General features: G+C 46.5%; 1 protein-coding gene across 1 annotated transcript; it reads left to right on the top strand.

Moving 5' to 3' along the window:
• The first annotated feature begins 453 nt into the window (after window positions 1-453).
• znf219 (zinc finger protein 219) lies at window positions 454-17,815 on the top strand. The gene is given in 6 exon segments (XM_069158866.1): window positions 454-582; window positions 10,007-10,091; window positions 10,324-11,529; window positions 11,531-12,791; window positions 13,003-13,149; window positions 15,182-17,815. Coding segments are annotated over 4 exon segments (3,783 nt in total). The 5' UTR covers window positions 454-582; window positions 10,007-10,091; window positions 10,324-10,326; the 3' UTR covers window positions 16,354-17,815.
• The last annotated feature ends 3,341 nt before the right edge of the window (window positions 17,816-21,156 follow it).

The raw sequence follows: 21,156 nt of genomic DNA on the forward strand, positions 1-21,156 counted from the left end.
ATCACACTTCAATCTCTGCGAAACTTTTCTTCCTCTTCTTCTTTTTCTTCTTCTCTCCCCCCCCCCCCCCCACCCCCCCCCCACCCCCAAAAAAAGTCTCTATAACTGTCAGCCACCCGCCACCCCAGATGCCATATTTAGGATACAAATGTGAAGAGATGACAGCGTTGTAAAATGGTGCCCGTGCTGAGATTATAATTAACATTTCCAACCTACATCACTCTCCCTCCCACTTCTCCTTCTTCTTTTTTTTTTTTTTTTTTTTTTTTTGCTTTGCCCTATTCACTCACTCCTGTACAATAAATGGGAAAAAAAAAAATGCACGAAGAAGAAGAAAGGAGAGAAGGGGAGAAGGAGAAGAAAGGGAGAAGGAGGAGGAGAGAGTGAGTGAGGGAGGGAGGGAGGGAGGGAGAGAGAGAGAGAGAGAGAGAGGGTGACCAAACGGAGGGAGGAGGGAGGGGGAAACGGCGTATGCTTGTATACAACCCTGATTTCCATTTTTTTCCCAACTCGTAATGTATTTAATTCAAGTGAAACGTAATCATGACGTGTCGTGTCATTAATCTCCTCGCCGCCTCTCCCGTAAGTACACTGAGTCTTTACTTTCAACGTATATCCGATATCTTCCTTTATCTAGTTGAATTTTATCTACCACTATGTTTACATATACACTTTTATGCGTGGCGGCGTGAAACACCGGTGATGAAACATTTCCAAAAAATTGGTGAATTTACTGCGACTGTTGTTGCCCTTTTTCTTTCTTTCTTTCTTTTTTTTTTTTTCCTCCACGAGCAACACACGGGATAATGGCCAACATAGTTGTTGATGTGTTTTATTTCGCCGCTTTTGGAGAAAAAAAAAAAAAATAATAATTTCGCCGTTCGGGCCGTCTGAACGTGTGTGTGTGTGTGTGTGTGTGTGTGTGTGTGCGCGCGCGCGCGTGTGTGCTCGCATGTGAGTGATTGGCACCGGAGCATGTATGTAACCGCGCGCTCCGGACCACTTTAACGTGTGTGCGTGTGTGTGTGTGTGTGTGTGTGTGTCATGTATGTAAGCCGGTGTATGTTGTTGGCGCGCGTGGCCGACATGCACCCGAGCTTTCAAACCCCCTCGCGCTATAAAGCCGTGACATGACAAAAATAAAAGCGGAGAAATGCACCGTTCCCGCTGCACAGTTGAGGAGAAACACTCCCGGGCGGAACAGTTAAAACAAGTCGATTCGGCAAAGTCGACCCGAAATGAAACGCGACTTTTAAAATGGTTGCAAGTGCACGAAAAGTCACTCGGAGTGCTTTCAAAAGATGGATTTCAAAAATTCACGTAACTTCAACCAAGTTCCTCTCGTCAGCTAGCACTTATTTTTTTTTTTTTTTTTTTTGGGGGGGGGGGGGGGGTGAGGGTGAAGGAGGAGGAGGGGGGGGGGGGGTTATCCACGCGAGGCAGTTTTTTTTTTTTTTTTTTTTAGAAATGTGGCTGCTCTTCTTTTCCTCTTTAACCTCCGAAAAGAAACGACTACCCCAAAAAAAAAAAAAAAAAAAAAAAAAAAAAAAAAAAAAAAAAGTAGTCGCTTTCATAAAAAAGAGGAACAAGTTCTCGGTGCGTAACGGAGGATTTTCGATAAGCCGCAGACATATTGTCCAGGCGTAAAAGTGGATTTATTTATTTTTTTTGCACGTTATCAAGTTGATTTACAACGCGTTATTTCGTAGGTAGACGCGATTAAGCTCGACTAAATTCTTTTGTTGGACTCACATTAGGCATTGTGTGTGTAAGTGCGTTGTTTTCGGGATCACTTCCAATGTGGGGATATGCGCAAAAAAAAAAAAAAAAAGAAAAGAGAACGCATCCGCCGACTGGAATAGAGCTTTAAAAAAAAAAAAAAAAAAAAAAAATCGGTATACTCCCCCGCTACCTTTTCACTACAATGTGTTTACTACAATCCGTTTACTTGTCCTAACATCACCTCCGGTGTAATGGAAGCTCAGAAAAGTAGCATAGCAAGTGTGGCGTGTAGCCGTGTGTGTGTGTGTGTGTGTCTGCAAAACGCGTGTTGCCCAAAAAAAAAAAAAAAAAAAAAAAGAATTGTGCTCCGTAAAAGACAAGTTACCGGTTTTTAATGTGTGTGGGTTGTTTTTGTTGTTGTTTTTTTTTTTTAAAAACGCCTGTGTGGTTGTTGTTGTTTTTTTTCGGACGTGATGTCGCTTTTCTGGGACTGATGTCGGTGGGAGATTGGCAGAGGATTTCAAGATGAAATCCATGATGGCACTTTTTTTTTTTTTTTTTTTTTTTTTCCTGCCGTCCTCTCCCCGCTCGCTCACTCGTCTTTTTCCCCTCCCTTAATCTTTTGTATAGAAAATTTAAGAACAAAATGGAGCAGGGGAGAGCGCGATAGATGGGGCTGACATGACACACACACACACACACACACACGCGCCACCCCCGACTTCTCCAAACTACATCCTGCACTGTTTATGATTTTTAATCGCGTTTTTTTTTTTTTTTTTTTGGTGTGGATCGTGCGCGAACACCATCTGCGAGCAGGGTTAATCTCATTTCGGCGCGCGCGCGCGCGCGCGTGGGGGTGTTTATTAGTGCATTGTTTGTTGATGGTTATTTATTTCATTAATGTGCCTCTAATTGAGATGGCCGCGAGAGAGAAGAGGGGAAAGAGCGTACTGAAAATGGTTGCACGTTATTGACGCACATCATAGGGGCGAGGAGGAAATTCCTCTTGAGATAAGGCGCAGACGTGTCATCTGGGTTGACCAAAGACACTCCCGTCGCCTTTTCTATATCCAATGGAATATGTTTTGGGATCCTGAAATGCCCTATTTTTACATCCACCCAAAATGTCACACTCTTGAGAGCGTGTGCATAGTGGAAGTAGGTTGACATTGCCTGCATGTCCTATAATCAGGGATGTTTTTTTTTGGAGGATCCTTAAACTCTCTTTTACTTAATCTTTTTATTTTTTTTATTATTTCCTTTTATTTGGACGTTTTTAAACCTTGAAACTAATTAACTTAAAAAAAAAAAAAAAAAAAAAAAAAAAAAAAAAAAAAATCTACTTTTAACAAAATAAAAGCTGAAGAAACAGAACAATCAGAAAACGGATCTGAAATGAGTGCTTTTCTTTTGATTATCACCCCCAAGAGTGACTTTTTCTGATCACTGAAGCTCCCTCTCCCCATCCAGGCTTGATTAACAACTAATAACACAAACATTTTTAATGTTATCTTTATTTAAAAACATAAAGATAATCACCCCTCGGTTGGAAAAAAAAAAAAAAAAGTACCTCCACCCCCCACTGCCCCTCCTGCCCTCCTCTCCCCTCCCCTCCCCTCCCTGCACATCTACAGGTTGTCTCGCTTCTGGATCCGAGATGGTGATTTCCTCAGGAACCAGCTGTACTTGAATATAAAACACTGGGCCAACATTAAAAAGGCTCTAATGGTTTCTGCTTCATTCAGACCTCTGTCTGCTTGTTGTGCTCAAGTAGTATCCTCCTCCTCCTCCTCCTCCTCCTCCGCCACCATCAATGCCGCCTACTTCCCATCTTTGTACATACTGTACTGTACTCGAAGGGGCACATACACGCCATCCAGGTGGCTCTTGGGAACGCGACGGAGAGACAGAGGGAGAGAGAGTAAAAGGGAGAGGAGTGTAGCACCAATCAAGGCTTCTGATTGATATAATTGGGTCATTAGTGCGCTGCGGGAGAGGCACCTGCTTGCCCTCAGTTAGGGAGAATCTACTGCATTGTGACATTTTGAGACTGTTGAGAGTTCTGCTGGCTGCTCAGGATTAGTGTGTATTTAGAGCATTAGGCTCTTAAATAGTACGCTACTTTTGCCACTTGGCGTTGAGTTTGCAGACCAGTTTGAAATGCTTTTTTTTTTTTCAGCTGTGGAACTGAGCAGGTTCGGTTTCCCTGCTGTACAGGTTTGAATGTATCGAAGCATAATGTCTTTTCTTTCTTCTTCTTCTTTTTTTTTTTTTTTTCCCCGGCAGTAGAGAAGGTCACGGAAGGCCTCTGCCGTGATTTAAAACGGCAAAGTCAAACAAAAGCTCGTGTTACAGGAGTTTCTTTTTTTTTTTTTTTTTTTTTTTATATATATATAAGTTTCCAGAACCAGCAGCCGAAACCATGTTTAGCGCTTCACGGAGCCGTCGGTCCGGCGTGTCGCAGAAAGCTTCGCCCCTCAGATCAACTCCACAACTTTTCTGTCACTTTTAGTCCGTTTGAGCAGCTTGAGCGCACGTTGAACGCCTCCCGGGCAGTTCTGTACCACTTGTCCTCGTATTTAAATAATGATTCCCTGCGGAGGCCGACTGAGCTGACCTACAGCGTCCTTCTTCCCGATTAGATCCTCACCTTTAGGCTCGCCTCCCACGGACAAAGAAAGTTACCTCAAGGTGCCCTTGAGCACAAAATCCCACCGAGAGGTGTCGATTCAAGTATTGACACCTCTCTCTCTCTCTCTCACGCACACACATATTATATATACATGCACTTACAGTGTAACCGAGTGCGCTTCCAGCTCAGAAAGAGAACACATCCTCCTCAAATTTCCCCAGAGCCAATACAGAATCAACCTATTACTACTTTACAGCTGCTGTTTTTTTTGTTCCACAGCGAGGCTCCTTCGATGTGTTCACATGTCGGATATATGTGAGACACAAATTCCACAAGGAGGTCGCGGTGTAGGGTCAGCACCCCCGGGGGGGGGGGCTCGTGGGTAGTGGGTGTCTCGCTCAAGGACACCGACGAGACGAGGGCGTCGCACGGGACGGGGGACGGGGGAGGAAAGGTTTTCGGACGAACCGGAATAGTCGTGATTTGATTGACAGGTATCAGGGATAAAAAAAACAAAAACCCACAAAAAAACTCATCAGGTGGGTGGTTTTTTTTTTTGTCACCTGTAGGATACGTGATGGCTCCCTCCCAGCAGGTGGTCCTCGGTGTGCACGGATAAGCCTTTTAAGAAGAACGTCGGGTGATTTTAAATGCCCCGACCGATTCTTCTTTTTAAGGCTTTCAATCTCGTAATCCTAAATCAGATGAGTCAAGTCTCGCTCATCGGTTTAGACGCGGCGGGCGTCGCACGAGTCGCTGTGATGTTTCCAACGTCGGAGACGGCGCGCGCTCGCTCAGATCTGCCGCCGCGCCGCCGCCGCGAGTCGGGAGTGCGTCAGCCGGAGGAGGAATTCATTCAAGAAAAAGAGAAGGAGGAAAAGCTCAAGAGGGGGGATGAAGAGGTGGAGGAGGAGAAGCGAAGTGGCGAGGGGTAGAGAAAAAAAAAAAAAAGAGCAGAGGCGGCCGCAACATGAAGGCGGGAAAACGCTTCTTCGCGAGGATTTTGCTGAGGTGGCCTCAACCCGGTTTAGAAAGACATGAGAAGGACGGGCCGCTTTTTTCTTCACCCTCCTCAAAAGTGATCTGTCAAAAAGGTCAGCCGCGTGTCAGGTTTAGCTTCCGGAGGCCGAAGGGAATCATTTCGCTTCCGTTCTCGGACCAAAACAACAACAAAAAAACGACACGTAAAGGAAAACGTTCATCTGAAGGAGCAAACCCACGACTTCCATCCTCGGAGACTTTCACCCCGTTATCGCCGCTGAAGACGAGGGGGAGCGCGCCAGCCAGGCAGGCAGAAGAAGTTAGCAGCGAAGCAGAGTGTGTGTGTGTGTGTGCGAGAGTGTGTGTGTGTGTGTGTGTGTGTGTGTGTGTGTGTGTGTGTGGGGGGGGGGTTCAGGGAAAGGTGAAGTAAAGGAAATGAATACCGTCTGTTGGGGAAGTTCGCCACGTGACCGCGTGATAAAAACCACAGGGCCGAATTATTCTGTACCACAGAGAGCGGACTTCCCCCTCTCTCGCTCTCTCTCTCTCTCTCTCTCTCTCTCTCTCTCTCTCTCTCTCCCAGTCACTCATCTTCTCTTTCACACACACATTTTAAAACATTTGTTGTGGTCAGTCTCTCGTACAGGCGCTCACCCCCGAGCGGGGAGCCGCATGCCGACGGGCCTGGAGACGTGGACTTTGCTTCGGGGGCCCCGAGGCCTGGAGACCTCGCAGATGTCTATTTTTAGACACGTAGATGAGGGCGGGAGAGAAAAAAAACAAAACAACAACAACAACAACACACACACACACACACACATGCTCAGATTATAAAAAAAAAACAAACAAAAAAGCAACTCCAAGGTAGCTGTTCCTGCAGGACGAGATCCCTCGAGAGGTCACCGAAGGTCAAGAAACATTTTGGCGGTTTTGCCTTAGATGGCGCGCGAAGCGAACCGTCGCAAACGCTAAAGAGCCGACGGACCAAATTGTACAAACTGTGAGCAGCTATAAAAAGATTGAGGAAAAAAAAAAACCCAGCGACACACTCATTAACGTAAAACTAAAGGAGGCATTGCACTTCCTGCCCACACACACCGTTACGAAAAGTAAAAGGTGTTCACGCCCTGATATTTACAATTAAGACGTGCAGCTCGCCGGCGTGCAGGAACCTGCACCGACTTGGCTGCACTATAAAGCTGTGGATATTTACACAATGAGATCAACCCGCCCACCTCCCCCCACCACCGCCCACCACCGTCACCTCCACACAGCACCACCACCACCACCACCACCACCACCACCACCGCACAGACACAAATAAACTTGTCTGAACATATTGTGCTCCTACTCCCTTGGCAACTACACTATTTATCAGGGATGTGATGTATGACTCAGCACCCCCCCCCCCCCCACCACCACCACCACCACCACCTCCCCACCAACCCCCCTCGACACACACCTTGTGGCAGTATTTAAACAATGGCCGTTTTGTGTTTTTTTTTTTTTTTTTTTTTTTTTTCTTAATGGTCGAAGGCACAAAAAAAAAGAAGAAAAAAAAAAAGTCAACACACTGACCGGGGTGATAAAAACTAATTTCCAGTGAAGGTAAATTCAGCACTTGAAATCAGTCATCTCCGTGCCCACAAAGTTACGCTGTAATTACTGTAATGACAACATCGCGGCGAGGCTTAACACAACAACGATATGCTTTTAAGCTGTCATTACCGAGCGAATTGCAATGTCATTACACCCCGACGCGAACGCTGCAAAAAAATAATGATAAAAAAATAAATAAAAAAAATGTCAGGGTCAGAGGGGAAAGAAAAAAAAAAGCCGGAAATAAGAAAAGAAACACAAACAAAAAAACAAAAAAAATCGGCAAAAGTTCAAGAGAAATCTTTTTTTGTTCGTTCCCCCCCCCCCTCCCCTCCCCTCCCCTCCCCTCCCCCAACATGCATCTCACCTGACATCGAATATGCTTTTCCCGCGATGCACTTTTAAGATCCGGTTTCTCCTCCCTTGCGCAAGAAGTAGCGCCGCGCACGTCCTCGCATCCTTCATGACTGACACCTCTCGCTCCGTACCTGCACCCGCCCCGTCGCTCCTGGTGCTGTTGTGTTTTTTTTGTTTGTTTTTTTTGGGGGGGGGGGAGGGTTGGAACACGGGGTGGGGGTGGGGGGGGTATGGATGGCATTTGTCGTTAGTGTGACTGGTTCCCGACTGCGTTTCTTGGGTTCCTTTTGCACCTGGCCTTTTTACGTGCTTCTGCTCCACCTGATTTCCAATCTGATTGTTCCCCCCCCCCAACCCCAACACACACACACACACACACACACACACACACACACACACACACATTTTTCCCTGCATCCTTTGCAGCACCTTATCTCCCTCTCTCCATCTATCCAAATTTTTGTCTTTATTGGCGTGACGGGGGCCGGTGGTTGGCGACCGCCGCCGTCACGCTGCAACAATGCATCGTGATGCTGATATTCATATGATAATGCCATCAGACTTAACAGTGCTGCAGATACATTCAGATAGCCACTCTGCCTCTTTCTCTTCCTTTCCCACTTGCCTGCCTCTCTCTCTCTCTCTCTCCCTGTGAATATTTCTGTGTTGACTTTTGAAACGATCTTTAAATCTGTTGTTCTCTTCATGTTATGCCACAGCCTGCCACTCCATTACTCTGATTTCTCTGCTTCCCTCTGTTCCAGCATGTCTCTGTTTTTACATTTTTTTCTTTTTTTTTTTTCCCCTCCCCTGCCATCCTTTAACCCCCTCAAACACCACGTTGGCCATCGAACGAAATCGTTGTCATTCACATGGCTTCTGACGATGTTTTTTTTTTTTTTTTTTTGTTAGTTTCAACGCTGCCCAGTTTGTAACTGCACACTGTATTCCTCTTCTCTCTTTCTCTTTCTCTCTGTCTGCTTCCTTTCTCATTTCTGTGCTCTTCGCCATGTTGGCAGGGCCCAATCTACCAGCTGATATCAGCATTCCCTGGCACGCTGCCAACTGGCAACTCCGCAGGAGAGAAAAAAAACAGAGAGAGGGGGAGCGAGAGAGAGAGAGAGAGAGAGAGAGAGAGAGAGAGAGAATGAAAGAAAATTAGTGAATAATAGACAGAGGGAGGGAGCGAGAGAGAAAGAGAGAGGGGGATGGGAGAAGTATGAATCGGGGAGAGAAAGAACGACAGAAAAGGGAGAGGAAGAACAATAATGGTGGATTAAGAAGGGAGTCTGTGTGAGTGTGCGTCTGTGGTTGTGTGTTTACGTGATTGATATGGTGTGATATCCCTGTGAGTCATAGCTGAGCTAAAATGTCAACTGGCTACATGAGAATCTCTTTGTCATCCGGGCCCAGTCACACACACACACACACACACACACACATTCAAATCCAACAGATCATGCAAACACGTATGTGCGTGACACACCTGCGAACACAGATGTGCCATTGTTGGTGTCTTTTTGCCACATTGATTTATGACCTTTTGTTTTGTTGTGGGCGCCGCCGCTGCTTCTCAACGCCACCAAACGACGGACAAAAACAAGCCTATGTGCATAAATCCGGTCGACCCGACGCAAACTGCTGCGCGCTCCAAATATTTTGGGCGTGTGAGTGCGTCCGCTTGCCAAAAAAAAACAAAAAAAAACCCCGCTCGTGTGATCAAATACGCCGTATATCACAGTTTACGTTTCAGCTGACTCCCGTTATCTGGTGCTACAGTCAGACCACAATGAGCCTTATTTGGAAATTACTCCAGCAAGTAACCATGACTAAGCAATGTATGGGCGAATGCCACCACACCCACGCAGCAGATCGGGTGAATATCGTTGAGCTTAAGTGGAGCCATACTCTGTGTGTGTGTGTGTGTGTGTGTGTGTGTGTGTGTGTGTGTGTGTGTGTGTGTGTGTGTACAGTCGGGATTTAAGCAAAAAGGAAAAAAAAAAAAAGAAAAACCTGCTACTGTATGAGTGTGCAGGAAGGGCGTGTGGGGAAGTCAAAACATTGCGCGCCCATCCTGTTTGGGACAGTCCATGTCCTGTGGTGGTGCCCTTAACTCCCTAAAAACACACACACACACACACACACACACACACACACACACACACACACACACACACACACACACACACACACACACACACACACACAGAGACACACACCGATGCACACTCACACTCCGGCTAATCATCCCATATGTGCTAACAGTATGCTGGAGTCTATTGTGAGCGCGCGCAGGAGGCAGAACAGGTGCACACCTGTTACACATTAAAGCGCACGCGAGCGAGCCCACGCAGACCGAAGAGGAAAACGCAGATCAAATAAGGATCTGCTTTGTACTAAACACGTACATACATTAAAACGCACATTCAACACGGTGCTGTGATGGATGTGCATATGATTCTTTGCTATTAGCGTTTGTGACAGAACGTATTTAAAGAGCAAACGGCTTTTAATCCGGGTTAATGGAAAAAAAAAGAAAATCTGTAGATGGATAACAGCTTCAATAATGTGCTTTTTTAAAAATGTATTATTTCTTTTATTTTTTTTAAACTGCCGACGACACCAAGTGCTGTAATTGTTTGATTTTTAATTGCAAACGAGACGTGTGCGTTTTTGTCATCATGCGCTCATTGGATTCATCTTTGTCCCCAGAAAATTAAAGGAGGAGGCTGCCACAGAAGAGCGTCGCCCCTCAGCCGAGACCCTGAAGAATGGCATAACATCCCACACACTGCTGGTGAGTGTGCTGCCGTTCCCGTACGCGCACAAACGCTATATTTGTGTTGTTTTAAAGGAGAGCCGGTCAAAGTATTCTTACGGTTCAAGATAATTACGCAAAACATGCAAATTTAACCTTTTCTGGAGTTGTTTTTTTTTTTTTTAAACTTCTCTCGAGTCGTCACAGTCACTCACTGTCTCTCTCTGTCTCTCTCTCTCTCTCTCTCTCGGTGTCCGTTTTGTGCCGACAGAGGATGGATTCTCCGCCAGAGTGTGTGTTGTCTCTTTCTTGTGAGCAGCCCCAGTCTCCCCCAACACTGCCGTCTCTGGACCACAGCCCCCGGGCCTCCTCTCCGCACGCCCAGCTCTCGCTCCCCGGCAGCCCCGTCGCCCTGCCGGTCCTCAGCCCCGACGACCCCTCCCCCCGGAGCCCGGACACCGCGCCTTATTTCCCCCTCTCTCCCTTCCCCCTGCACGAGGACGACGATAACAACCACCACCCCGGTGTCGATGAAGACGACGACGACAACGAGGACGACGAGGACGAGGACGAGGAAGGGCTGGATGGAGTCCCTCCGTCCCCGACCCCAGCGGTGGCTTTGTTCCCAGGAGGAGGGGGACAGGAAGCTGGATGCAGCCCCTGCTTGGACTCCTCTCCCCCGGACACGCCGTCGGCGCCGTTGCTCGGCTACGGCGCCCTGGAGCTCGCCCTCTCCTCGGGACAGAGTGGACACTGCAACGACGAGCTAGACCTCCAGCTGTTCCAGAAGGAGACGGTCACCCGGGCGATACCTGGAGCGGGAGGGGCCTCGTCGGGGCCTGCGCTCAGGTTTCCCTGTCACGTGTGCGGGAAGAGATTCCGATTCCAAAGCATCTTGTCTCTCCACGCGCGAGCTCACAGTCTGGACCGCGACCGCCGCGCTTCGGCCCTGTACCGGTCCGGGCTCCCCTCGGCTCCCCTGAAGCAGCACGTCAAAATCCAGCAGAATCACAAAGACCTGATCCCGAATCACAGAAGTCACTCGAACCAGCGCTTACTGCCGGGGACTCTCATCCAGCATCTCACAGAGGAGGAGGATGTCAACGGCGAGGTCAAAGGTCTGGACGAAGGCCTGCAGACGGAGCAGAGCCCAAACTTCTTACTGGACGACAGCACGCCCTTGACCCCGCCGCTGACAGAGGACCCTGTTCCTTTGACCTCTCCCTATTCTTCCGCCATCGCGGAGGGAGTATCTGCTTCAATAGCGCCCACGTTTCGCTGTCATGCCTGCAAGGGAAAATTCCGCACGGCTTCGGAGTTGGCGCGCCACGTTCGCATTCTCCACAACCCGTATAAATGCACTCTTTGTCCTTTCTCTGCCAGCCAAGAAGAGAGCCTGGCGTCTCACTTGCAGGAGTGCCACCCTTCCCCTGAGGTACCTGCCCTGCCGCCGGCCTTCAATTCCAGGCCCATCATTGCCACCCCCCGACACCCCGGTGCCCACCCCGACCCACACCCCGGCCCCGACCCCAAGTAACCCTCAGACGACGTCCGCCGCCGCCGCCGCCGCCGCGTCCCCCACGCTGCCAGCGTTTCGTTGTGAGACTTGTGGCCAGCGGTTTACCCAGTCTTGGTTCCTGAAGGGACACATGCGAAAGCACAAGGACTCCTTGGACCACAAGTGCCAGGTCTGCGGCCGTGGCTTCAAGGAGCCCTGGTTCCTCAAAAACCACATGAAGGTTCATCTCAACAAGCTCGGCCTAAAAGCTGGGCTGGGAGCCGCTGGGGGGCCAGGAGGTGCTGACTCCAAGGGCTCTGCCAGTAATCTCAACGCCCTCTACTCCAGCCTCCTTCTGGCCCAGCGAGGAGGAGGAGGCGGCGGTAGAGGTGGACAAGGAAGATTAGACAGGGAAACTGGAGGCGGGATTGGGATGGGCTTGAGCAAGTCAGCCATCCTTGGCTATCTGGGCTTGCCCAGTGATGGCAGCGGCGCCAGCTGCATGGAAAGACTTCAAGCAGTTGCTCAAGTGGCAGAGATGGGAAATGGTGGTGGTGGTGGTGGTAGCTCAGGAGGAGGGGACCCGGGAAGAGGAGGGGGCACAACTAGAGGAGGGGGCACAGGTGAATCTACAGCGACCATGTCAGAAGGAGGGGACCAGGCCACCTGGTGGCAGCTGGTGGCTCGCAGCCTGGCGGTCGCTCAGCAGCAGCAGCAGCAGCAACAGCAGCAGCAACAGCAACAGCAACAGCAGCAGCAGCAACAGCAACAGCAACAGCAACAGCAGCAGCAGCAGAGGCCCCATCAGCGAGGCCAGCAGCACGGCCAGCGAGGCCCGGGTCGAAGTTCTGTGATCACCGAGGCCGACCAAGTCAGAGCCTACCTCGGAGGCCTCGATCCAAGAGAGGAGACCGGGGGGACGGGGGGACCGTGGGAATGCCCGGACTGTGGAAAGCTATTCCGTAGCCTGCAGCAGGTGGTGGTTCATGCTCGCGTTCACACTCAGAGGCCCCAGAAAGGAGGCGGCGGCGGCGAGGAGGAGAGGAGCGGCGGCGGCGGCGGCCGCAGAGGCGCCGGGCTCGGAAGAGGAGGCGGCGGCGGCGAAGTCAGACAGGAAGCTCAGCTCCACGGCGGTGGATCCCAACAAATGGGAGAAGTTAGACAGGAATCCAAGCTGAGCAGCAGTGGATCCCAAGCAGGAGCGGCGACAGGGTTTCACTCCGTCATCTCAAGCTTCAAAGGTATCACATCTGCTTTTTCTATTTTGTCTTTTGGGTTGTGTTTGTTTTCTCGCATGTAATGGCGTTTTTTTTTTTTTTTTTTTTTTTTTTTTTTATATGACAAGAGTATATTATTTTCAGACTGCTTTTGCGTTGTAAATAGAAGCTCTCTCGGGGCCTTTCGCACCAGCTGCTAGCGTTACATTTTTCCCACCTCTTTCTCCACTTGCAGGAGAAAATGGCTTGACAGCAGTCTCTTCCATACCTTCAGTTTCCACCAGGGAGCGAGTGCGCGGTAGGGGAATAAAAGACTGCCCCTACTGTGGCAAAGCCTTTCGCTCTTCACACCATCTCAAAGTGCACCTGAGAGTTCACACAGGTGAGACACTGCTGTGAGTTTAACAAACCGCAGTTACTTTTTTTTTATTAAAAAAAACCAAAACCTTTATAAATCCCTGGAAAGGTCTCATTGAGCATCCTCTCTTTTGCAGAACTACCTTTTTTTTTTTTTTTTTTTTCTTTTTTACACATTCACCCCAGAGAGCTGGCCAGCGCTAATCATAGCCCTTCTACTGCCGGCAACCGAGCGGCTCCACTGGAGCAACTCCTGCTTAAGTGCCTTGCTCGAGCGTATATTAACAGTAGTTTCTGAGGAAAAAAAAAAAAATATATATATTTTTTTTTAAATCAAGCCACTCCAGGGATTAAAACTGGGAAATAGCTCACTTCTCTCACTTGCCTGTAACCTTAACCTCAATAAAAGGTAAAAAAAACCAAAAAAACAACTAAAAAAAACAAAACACGTTTTTGTTCCCTAATTAAACAGCATTTTCGCGAATTTGATCCGGATACTTCAAAATTCTGCAACATGAAAAAGGGTTCGGCAAAGTTTTTATTATTTCATCATCGTTATGAAATTAAATACAGCATTTGCTCAGATTTCTTGTGCTTAATCTTTTTGTGTTTGTTTGATGAAAAGAACCCGTAATTGCTTCCCTTAAATTTACCACCAATACTCTTTTTTAAATTATTGTGACTGCAGGAGAGAGACGCATAATACCCCAATAATTTCCAGGTTTTTAAGACCAAAAAAAAAACAAAACCCTCATGCTGACTGTCTGGTAGCAAGTAAGTAGGACTTTAATGAAAATTGGGATCTTTCACAGCACTCACTCACGCTCTTAATTAACGATCCATATTCATAAGACTTTATCAGCATCGTCTTTTTTTTATTTATTTATTTTTTTTTATTATTATTTGCCTTCGCTTGATGTATTTGATCAAAATTAAAACCCCTTCTTCCATTTTGGAGACGCCACCAACCACCAGCAGCTGGTAACTGGAGCACATCCAAGTCCTCGCAGTAAGACAGTGGCCAGAATGCACTCAGTAAAGTCTCTTTAGCGTTGCCATCGTCATTACTTCTCTGTGGCTGTCGGGACTTATCACATCGCTTTTATATTTTGTCACGATCACATACAGCTCTTTTTCTCATACACTGCTGCTTCTGTGCCATCAAGTGATTACCACATGGTCAGTGATTTAAGCGATGGTATCAAATTATGATAATGCTCTCTTGAGAATATCATTACCCCTCGAGACTTTTACACCATCATTACTTTTAGCTTCGGCAACAAAAAAAAAAAAAAAAAAAAAAAAAAAAAATTTCAACTGTTCATGCATTTGCATGTGAATCTGTATTCATCGCCAGAGCTGTGCTCTTCATGTGGGATCTGTTTTTCGTTAAGGTGAATAAGATCATTTATGCTTTTCATATGTTTCCTGCTGTTGATGTGCAACATCATCCGCTCTATCTTTTCCAGCTGTGTAATGTCTAATCAGTAATGAAATACTGCCATCTTCCTTTGAAATGTGTAACTACAGCTCAACTGAGATGATCACTGATGAGATAGCTTGTTGACTATAACTGCTGGCCATTTTATAGTAAATGCTGAAGGTTATTAGATTATTGAATGAATATTTTGACCTATCCAGGCAGCCATTGCTTTTTTATTTTTATTTTTTTTATCTATCAATCAAAGCCAATTAGACTTTTGAAAACTTGCCCTTAAAACAGTGAACTTCACATCTGTATCTAATTTAGCAAAATGGTTCAGACTAAAGGCAAGTTTGTCTTTATCACCTTAGCGTCTCAAAGCACCATTTAGCCTTTCACCCAAACATTTACAAGAACCTCGCCGGCCATCAGCAGCAACTTGGGGTTCAGTGTTTTGCCCAAAGGACACTTAAGCATAAGGACAGTAGGAACCGGGGATCGAACCGCTCACCTTGCGGCCACCCCCAGTTTGTTTTCGTTCCGTTTGTGGACGACGCATTGTAAGATGCTAAAAGTATACCATGTGGCCAATAAGATCCATCCAATCTAAACGTCTGACTCCTCTTTTCTCCAGGTGAAAGACCCTACAAATGCCCCCACTGTGACTACGCGGGTACTCAGTCTGGCTCGCTGAAGTACCACCTGCAGCGGCACCACAGGGAGCAGCGCAACGCCTTATCCGCCGCCTCCGGCTCCTCCCCCTCCGCTCTCACCTCCACAATCAACAGCCTGACCTCCGGAACCTCTGGACTGGCCAAGCAGCGACGATCTCAACTCAATCACTGTCCGGTCAACCGAGGCCCCACCGACACGTCCACCTCTCGGCCCGGCCAGCAGTCCTGGCTGCTCGGGCTTCCCGACCAGCGGGAGCATCGGAAGGCCTTGGCCGCTCTAAGGGATGTCGACCTGGAGACCCAGTACAGGTATCTGTCCGGCGTGATGGGGGCTCTTTACCAAGGTGGAATGGAAGGAGGCTGGATCAGGGAGTCTCCCCCGCCGAAGGCCCCTAAAGTGTCCCGGCGTAAGCCCCTCACGACGAGCCGAATGGTTCAGCCGTCGAGCGACAACGAAAGACCGGCGCCTTCGACTCACGAGGGCGGGTTTGAACCCCTGGATCTGTCCCGCCGCACCTCACCTGGCCTCGGAGGGCCGGAGGAGGACGGACTCATGAGTGTCGGCGAAGGAGTTGGCGGCGATGGCGGAGGGGACAGTTCGACGGAGGTCCAACTGAGCCAGTGTTTGTTCTGCCCGTTCCGCACATCGTCGGCCGAACTGATGGCCATGCATCTGCAGGTCAACCACACCAGTAAGTCCAGGCGCAAAAGAGGCTTTTCCACCATCATGGATGAGGATGGCGCCCCAAAGGCCACCAAGCCGCGGACCGATCGCTCCGACATCGACCCTCTGACAATATGGAGGCACGTGAACGAGTCCCAGGCCCCCCTGGGGGAATGGTCCACGACTCAGGCCCAGACCCTCAACGGTCTCTCTGAGCACACGGCCGAACATCTGGACGACGCTCTGGACCACCCGGACTCCATGGCCTCGGCGTCAAAGCGCGCAAGACGCAGTCCGGCGCTCCAGGGGAACATGGAGGTGGAGAGAGAAGACCAAGAGGAGGACTTTGAGGAGAACAGCAGTCTGGAGGATTCACAAGACCAGGATCTGAGGATGTCCCTCGCTCTTTCACCGGCCCTGAGCCCCAACCACATGGTGGGAGAGGAGGAAAGAGTCTTAACAGATTAAAAGCCTGTTGAATGACACCGTTTTGCCACAGATTTTGAAGAGAGGTGAGGAAGCGCTGCAGAGAGAAAAAGGGGTTCACGGTTAAATGAAGTTTTTGCCCCTTCATAGCTTCATTTTTTTGGAAAGACACGAGGAGTCATGAAAACCGATGTTTGAGAGGGAAAAAAAAAAAAAAAAAAACCACAGCTGTGATGTTTCCTCCGACATTATTTGTCTACTTGAGTTCTGACTGTGTGGTCCTCCACAAAAATACACTAAAATTCCTGTAAAAAAAAAAGAGGTTGGATGCATCTTTTCGGGATTTTGTAGGCCACTTTTTTTTCTATTTTCTTTTCAAGCTTCACTCCAAGATGGATGATTTTTAAGATGATCTCCATTTTGATAAATGAAAGAAACGCGGGCATCATTCCAGAGTCGTGCATTTACTCCTCACTAATTATGGACTGTGCATCCCAGACTACTACACCGACCAAGTCAAAGCCAGCTGTGAAGAGATGCTCTCCCGACTGACACCTTCGGCTTCAGGTTCCTCCTCGAAGCGCGACACGTACACGGAGGGAAGTTCAGCCTGGAGAAATTTCAAGCAAAACCTCGGCTCAGCTGTTTGGCATTAAGTTAAGGCGCGAGGTGACTGCTGCAGGCCGTGTGCTTTTCCTTCAACTATGTATCACTGCCTTGTTTGTCAGAAATCTCGATGACTGTCCAGAAAGAAAAGTTTGTAATATTTCTTTTTTTTTTTTTTTTTTTTCAGTTAGTGCCTGTTCATGTATGTTGTCGAGAGACTCTCCGGTATTCCTGCCCGTCGAGGCTGATAGGTCATTCATTTTATCTGAATATACAGTTTAAAGCAATTTAAGTACAATATATTTGTTAAAAGTGGTTCTAGGGTGTTGTGAATAGTTAAGTTGTAAAAGAAATGCTACATCATAGCGTAAATGTCCTTGACACAGACTGTAGCTGTTTGCGGCTCGGCTCGAAAAGAACAACAACAAAAAAAAAAAAGTAGATGAAATATGTGGTAAAAAGTCAAAGGCTGAGCGAAAGAAAAAGAAAAAAAAAAGAAGAAATGGGTTCATTATTCAGTGTTTACAATGGTAGCGAATGCGGGTTGGGGTTGCCAAGGCAACTCAAGGTCATCGTAAATGCGCGGAAGCGGGCGAAACGCAGCGTTTACGCTCTCGTAGGGGCGACGAGGCTCGAGCTCCTGAACACAATCAGCTGACACATTGTTTTAAAGAGACTGAGACTGTGTCGCAAAAAGAAAAAAAACATTTACATTTTTTTTTTTTTTTTTTTCCTCCACAGGAGAGAAGATATAAGGTAGAGAGCGAAAAAGAAAGCAGTACCGCTGCCAGACAGGACTAAACCTGAGAAACAAACTGTACTCTTGGGTTTATGGTGTCTTAGATGAGTAGATTCCCTCTCTTCTTCTTCTTCTTCTTTTTTTTTTTTTTTTTTTTTTTTTTATAAGAAAAGAAAAGACAATGGTAGGAGTAATTATTAAAAAACTAACAAATGCATAGACATCCCAGTAGAATATGTGTAGCTTTTGTAAAGATGAGAAGAAAAAACAAAAAAAAAGCAGCAGACTTTTGTTTATTTTCATTTCCAGATGCTTACGGAAAAAGGTTATCAATATAGGTAATATTGATTATAATGTTTGTGAGCTAAGACTAGTTGGAATGTCTATACAGAGCACTGTGCAAGGTTTGAGTTCCCAAAGTAGTTGTTTTTGATTTTGACTTTATCGATAGACCAAACGTTATTTTTTTTCAATGGCAGTTGTCACTTTCTGTTGTCCTTCTTTTTTTAAAGAACGTGTGAAGTGTGTGGTTTTGTTAGATTTACCCCGGCGATTAGCAAAAACCTTTTCGATTAGGTGGGTCAGTGCGTCGAACATCCAACCGCCGAACTGGTTGTTAAAGAAAGTTCAAAATCAAAGTGCGTTTTTTTGTGTGGATATATCAAACACATCGAAAAACAAAAAAAAACAAAAAAACAACAACAATCTTATTATAAACTCTCGTGGTTTTGAAGGTATATTTATGAAAAAAAAAAAAAAGAAAAAAAGATGAATGTGAGACATTAATATCCACTTAGTCTGGTTTAAAACCACTATTTATCTCCTTGGACTACATTCGATGGGGTATTCTATGATTGCAGCCACACTTTAACGTGCATTAATGTGTCTTTAAGTTCTTTTTTTTTTTTTTCTTTTTTTTTTTTAGAGCACCTTATGAGTTCTGTAGTGAAAGTCCCTTAGTGGTGTCTCCTTTAACAACTACTGTCAATGCCACCGTGCCTTCTGTTTCAAGCACTTCCTGGTGTATTTTGTAAAACTCACCAAAAGCACTTAGCCTATATCGACACACTCTCTCTTTCTGTCCTTCCCACTTCCCTCCCCTTTTCCTCTTCCTCTTCATCACATCAGCCCATTTTCCTCATCTTTTTCTCATGTCTCTTGCTGTATCTCCTGACCCCTCTCCCTGTCTCTTGGGGTGGGTGGGGGGAGGGGGTTCAGGCCTGTTAGGCCTTAAACAAGGTCACTAGGCCTTATTTTTACCCTCTAGCATGGCTAGACTCTTGCAAGAATGGACTACCTAACCCTTAGATGAGTTAAAAAAAAAAAAAAATCACTGTAGATGTAGGGTTGGACTACTTTTGGTCTTAATACTAACCCTCGGTAAACCAAAGCCCAAATCTAAGACTAATGAATCTTGTATTTAATCTCATGAGGTGCCAAAACATGTCCGATGTGACACTAAAACATGGTTAAACTTGACAACCCCCCCCCCCCCCTCTCTCTCTCTTTGCCCTCTCATGCTTGCTCTTCCTCTTCCTCCGTGCCCCCCCCCCCCACCCTCCCACCACCTCGTCTGTAAACTGTCTCTCTCTTAGCACCACTCGAAGGTGACGTGTACTATCTGGTATTGAGGCCTTTATTAGATTTTCATTTCAGTTTGTGTGGTGTTTGTTCAATGCCGTTGAGATGGAAAAATGCTCTTATAATGATAAGTATTATTGTTTTGACATTATGGTTGAAAAAAAAACAAAAAACAAAAAAACACTACAAAAAAAACAAAAAAACAGAACTGTGTTGTTGAATGTTGTACAGATAGCACTAGAGATGTTGTGTTTTTTTTAAAGAGAGCACAAACTTGAGTGATGGTCCCTTCAACTCCTCCCGCTGGCAGACGGGAATAAAACGGCCTGCCAATCATCGCAGATGTCTAATCGCGGAAAGGAAAAAAAAAAAAAAAAAAAAAAAGTCCCTCGGCGATGACATGTTTTCAAAGTAAACCTTTTGTCTAAGCAGCGCACTTCTCTGAAGATTTGAATGTAAAACCTACGACTCAAAACTCCATTTCCAAATTTACCGCACAGAAAGGAAAAAAAAATTCTCTTTGAAACGACTGAAGCAGCACTCGAGGGAATCATTTTTTTATTCTGTTGAAGGTTTTAGTCGGAGTTGAGAGAAAATGGAACTTCTTTTACCAATTCAGTCCGAGTTGGACAAACACGAGGGCGCTTTGGCACGACGGGAGGTCGTTTCCAGCGCGCGTCTATCAAGGGGGTCTAGAAAACTGGTGAAATGCACCTTTACGCTTCTCCAAAGATGGAGATGGCTAACCGCCCGATACTGAGGGGCGCATTTATGGAGATGCTGGTTTCCCTTTAAGAAGTGATATTACGTCAAACGCCTGCTCAGCCATGGTGGGTTAATACGAAGGGGAATTTTTCGCAGATGGAATAGTTCCCGAACCAAAATGTAATTATCACTTTCCCCGTGTACTTCAGCGTTTTAAAGTGCAACTCCACGTTTTTTTTAGTTTTTTTTTTTAGTCAGAAGCATCTAATTAGACGTTGATTAAATTGTTCGCAAAGCAAAGGGTGAGCTCGCCGTTTCACAAACTGTCTTCAAAGAAACGAAGCACCCTCCAGTTCGTCGTGAGAAAAGTTACAAAATTCCCCGCAAATCGAAATAATCCCTTTTATGTTTTGCACGTGTTTTTGTTGTTATTGTTGTTGTTGTTTGGGGGGGAGGGGGGTGTGGATTCGCTCTCTTGTGATTTACAAACGGCCCCTTACCCTTCTGATTGTGAATCAGAGTACGTCGCAGAAAGGTTACGATTATAATTTAATGGGTATCGGATCAAGCTTGTCGTACTTATGCGAGTGCGGTTATTTTTCAAGCGTTTTTGTAAAAAAAAAATTAAAAAAAAAGGACAAATGGTTGCGAGGTTGAGGGGGCCACGCTGGGTTTGGGCTCTTGTGTAGTTGACTGCCATTGCAGTGAGGGAAAACTGACCTAACATAGTAGTGACTAATATAACTTTGTGGACAGATACAAAAAAAAAAAAATAAAAATAAAAATAAAACACATTAGAAATAAATAAACACAAACAAATTACCCTGTGTCTCTTTTGTTTTGTCTGTCCAGGATGCACTTTCTCTTTTAGGTTTCAATACTGTACATTTGATGTGATTAATACGTGTTTGTAAGATTGAGTGTTTATGTTGAGGGAAGTTTAAGACGCTTCGGTGAGAACTGGCCTCAATCTACAGTCCCTGATTCCCAGAAAGGAAAACTACTTTGTTGAAAAGAGAGCCCTCCTGTGGACATGAGCAGCATTGCAGACAAGTTGAACATTTTAAGGTCAAAAAAATGATCTCAAATGACCTGGAAAAGGTGAATAACTAAGTTACAGGCAGTGTTAGAAATCGGAGGACGCACGCTTATTATTCACGGGTTCATTCGTGCTCTGCATTAGTGGATCCCAACGTTTTTGTCTCGGCGGAAGG

The sequence above is a fragment of the Embiotoca jacksoni genome, unplaced genomic scaffold (assembly GCF_022577435.1).
Source record: "Embiotoca jacksoni isolate LCO1_2020_lvr unplaced genomic scaffold, fEmbJac1.0.p SCAF_24, whole genome shotgun sequence".
NCBI lineage: Eukaryota > Metazoa > Chordata > Actinopteri > Embiotocidae > Embiotoca > Embiotoca jacksoni.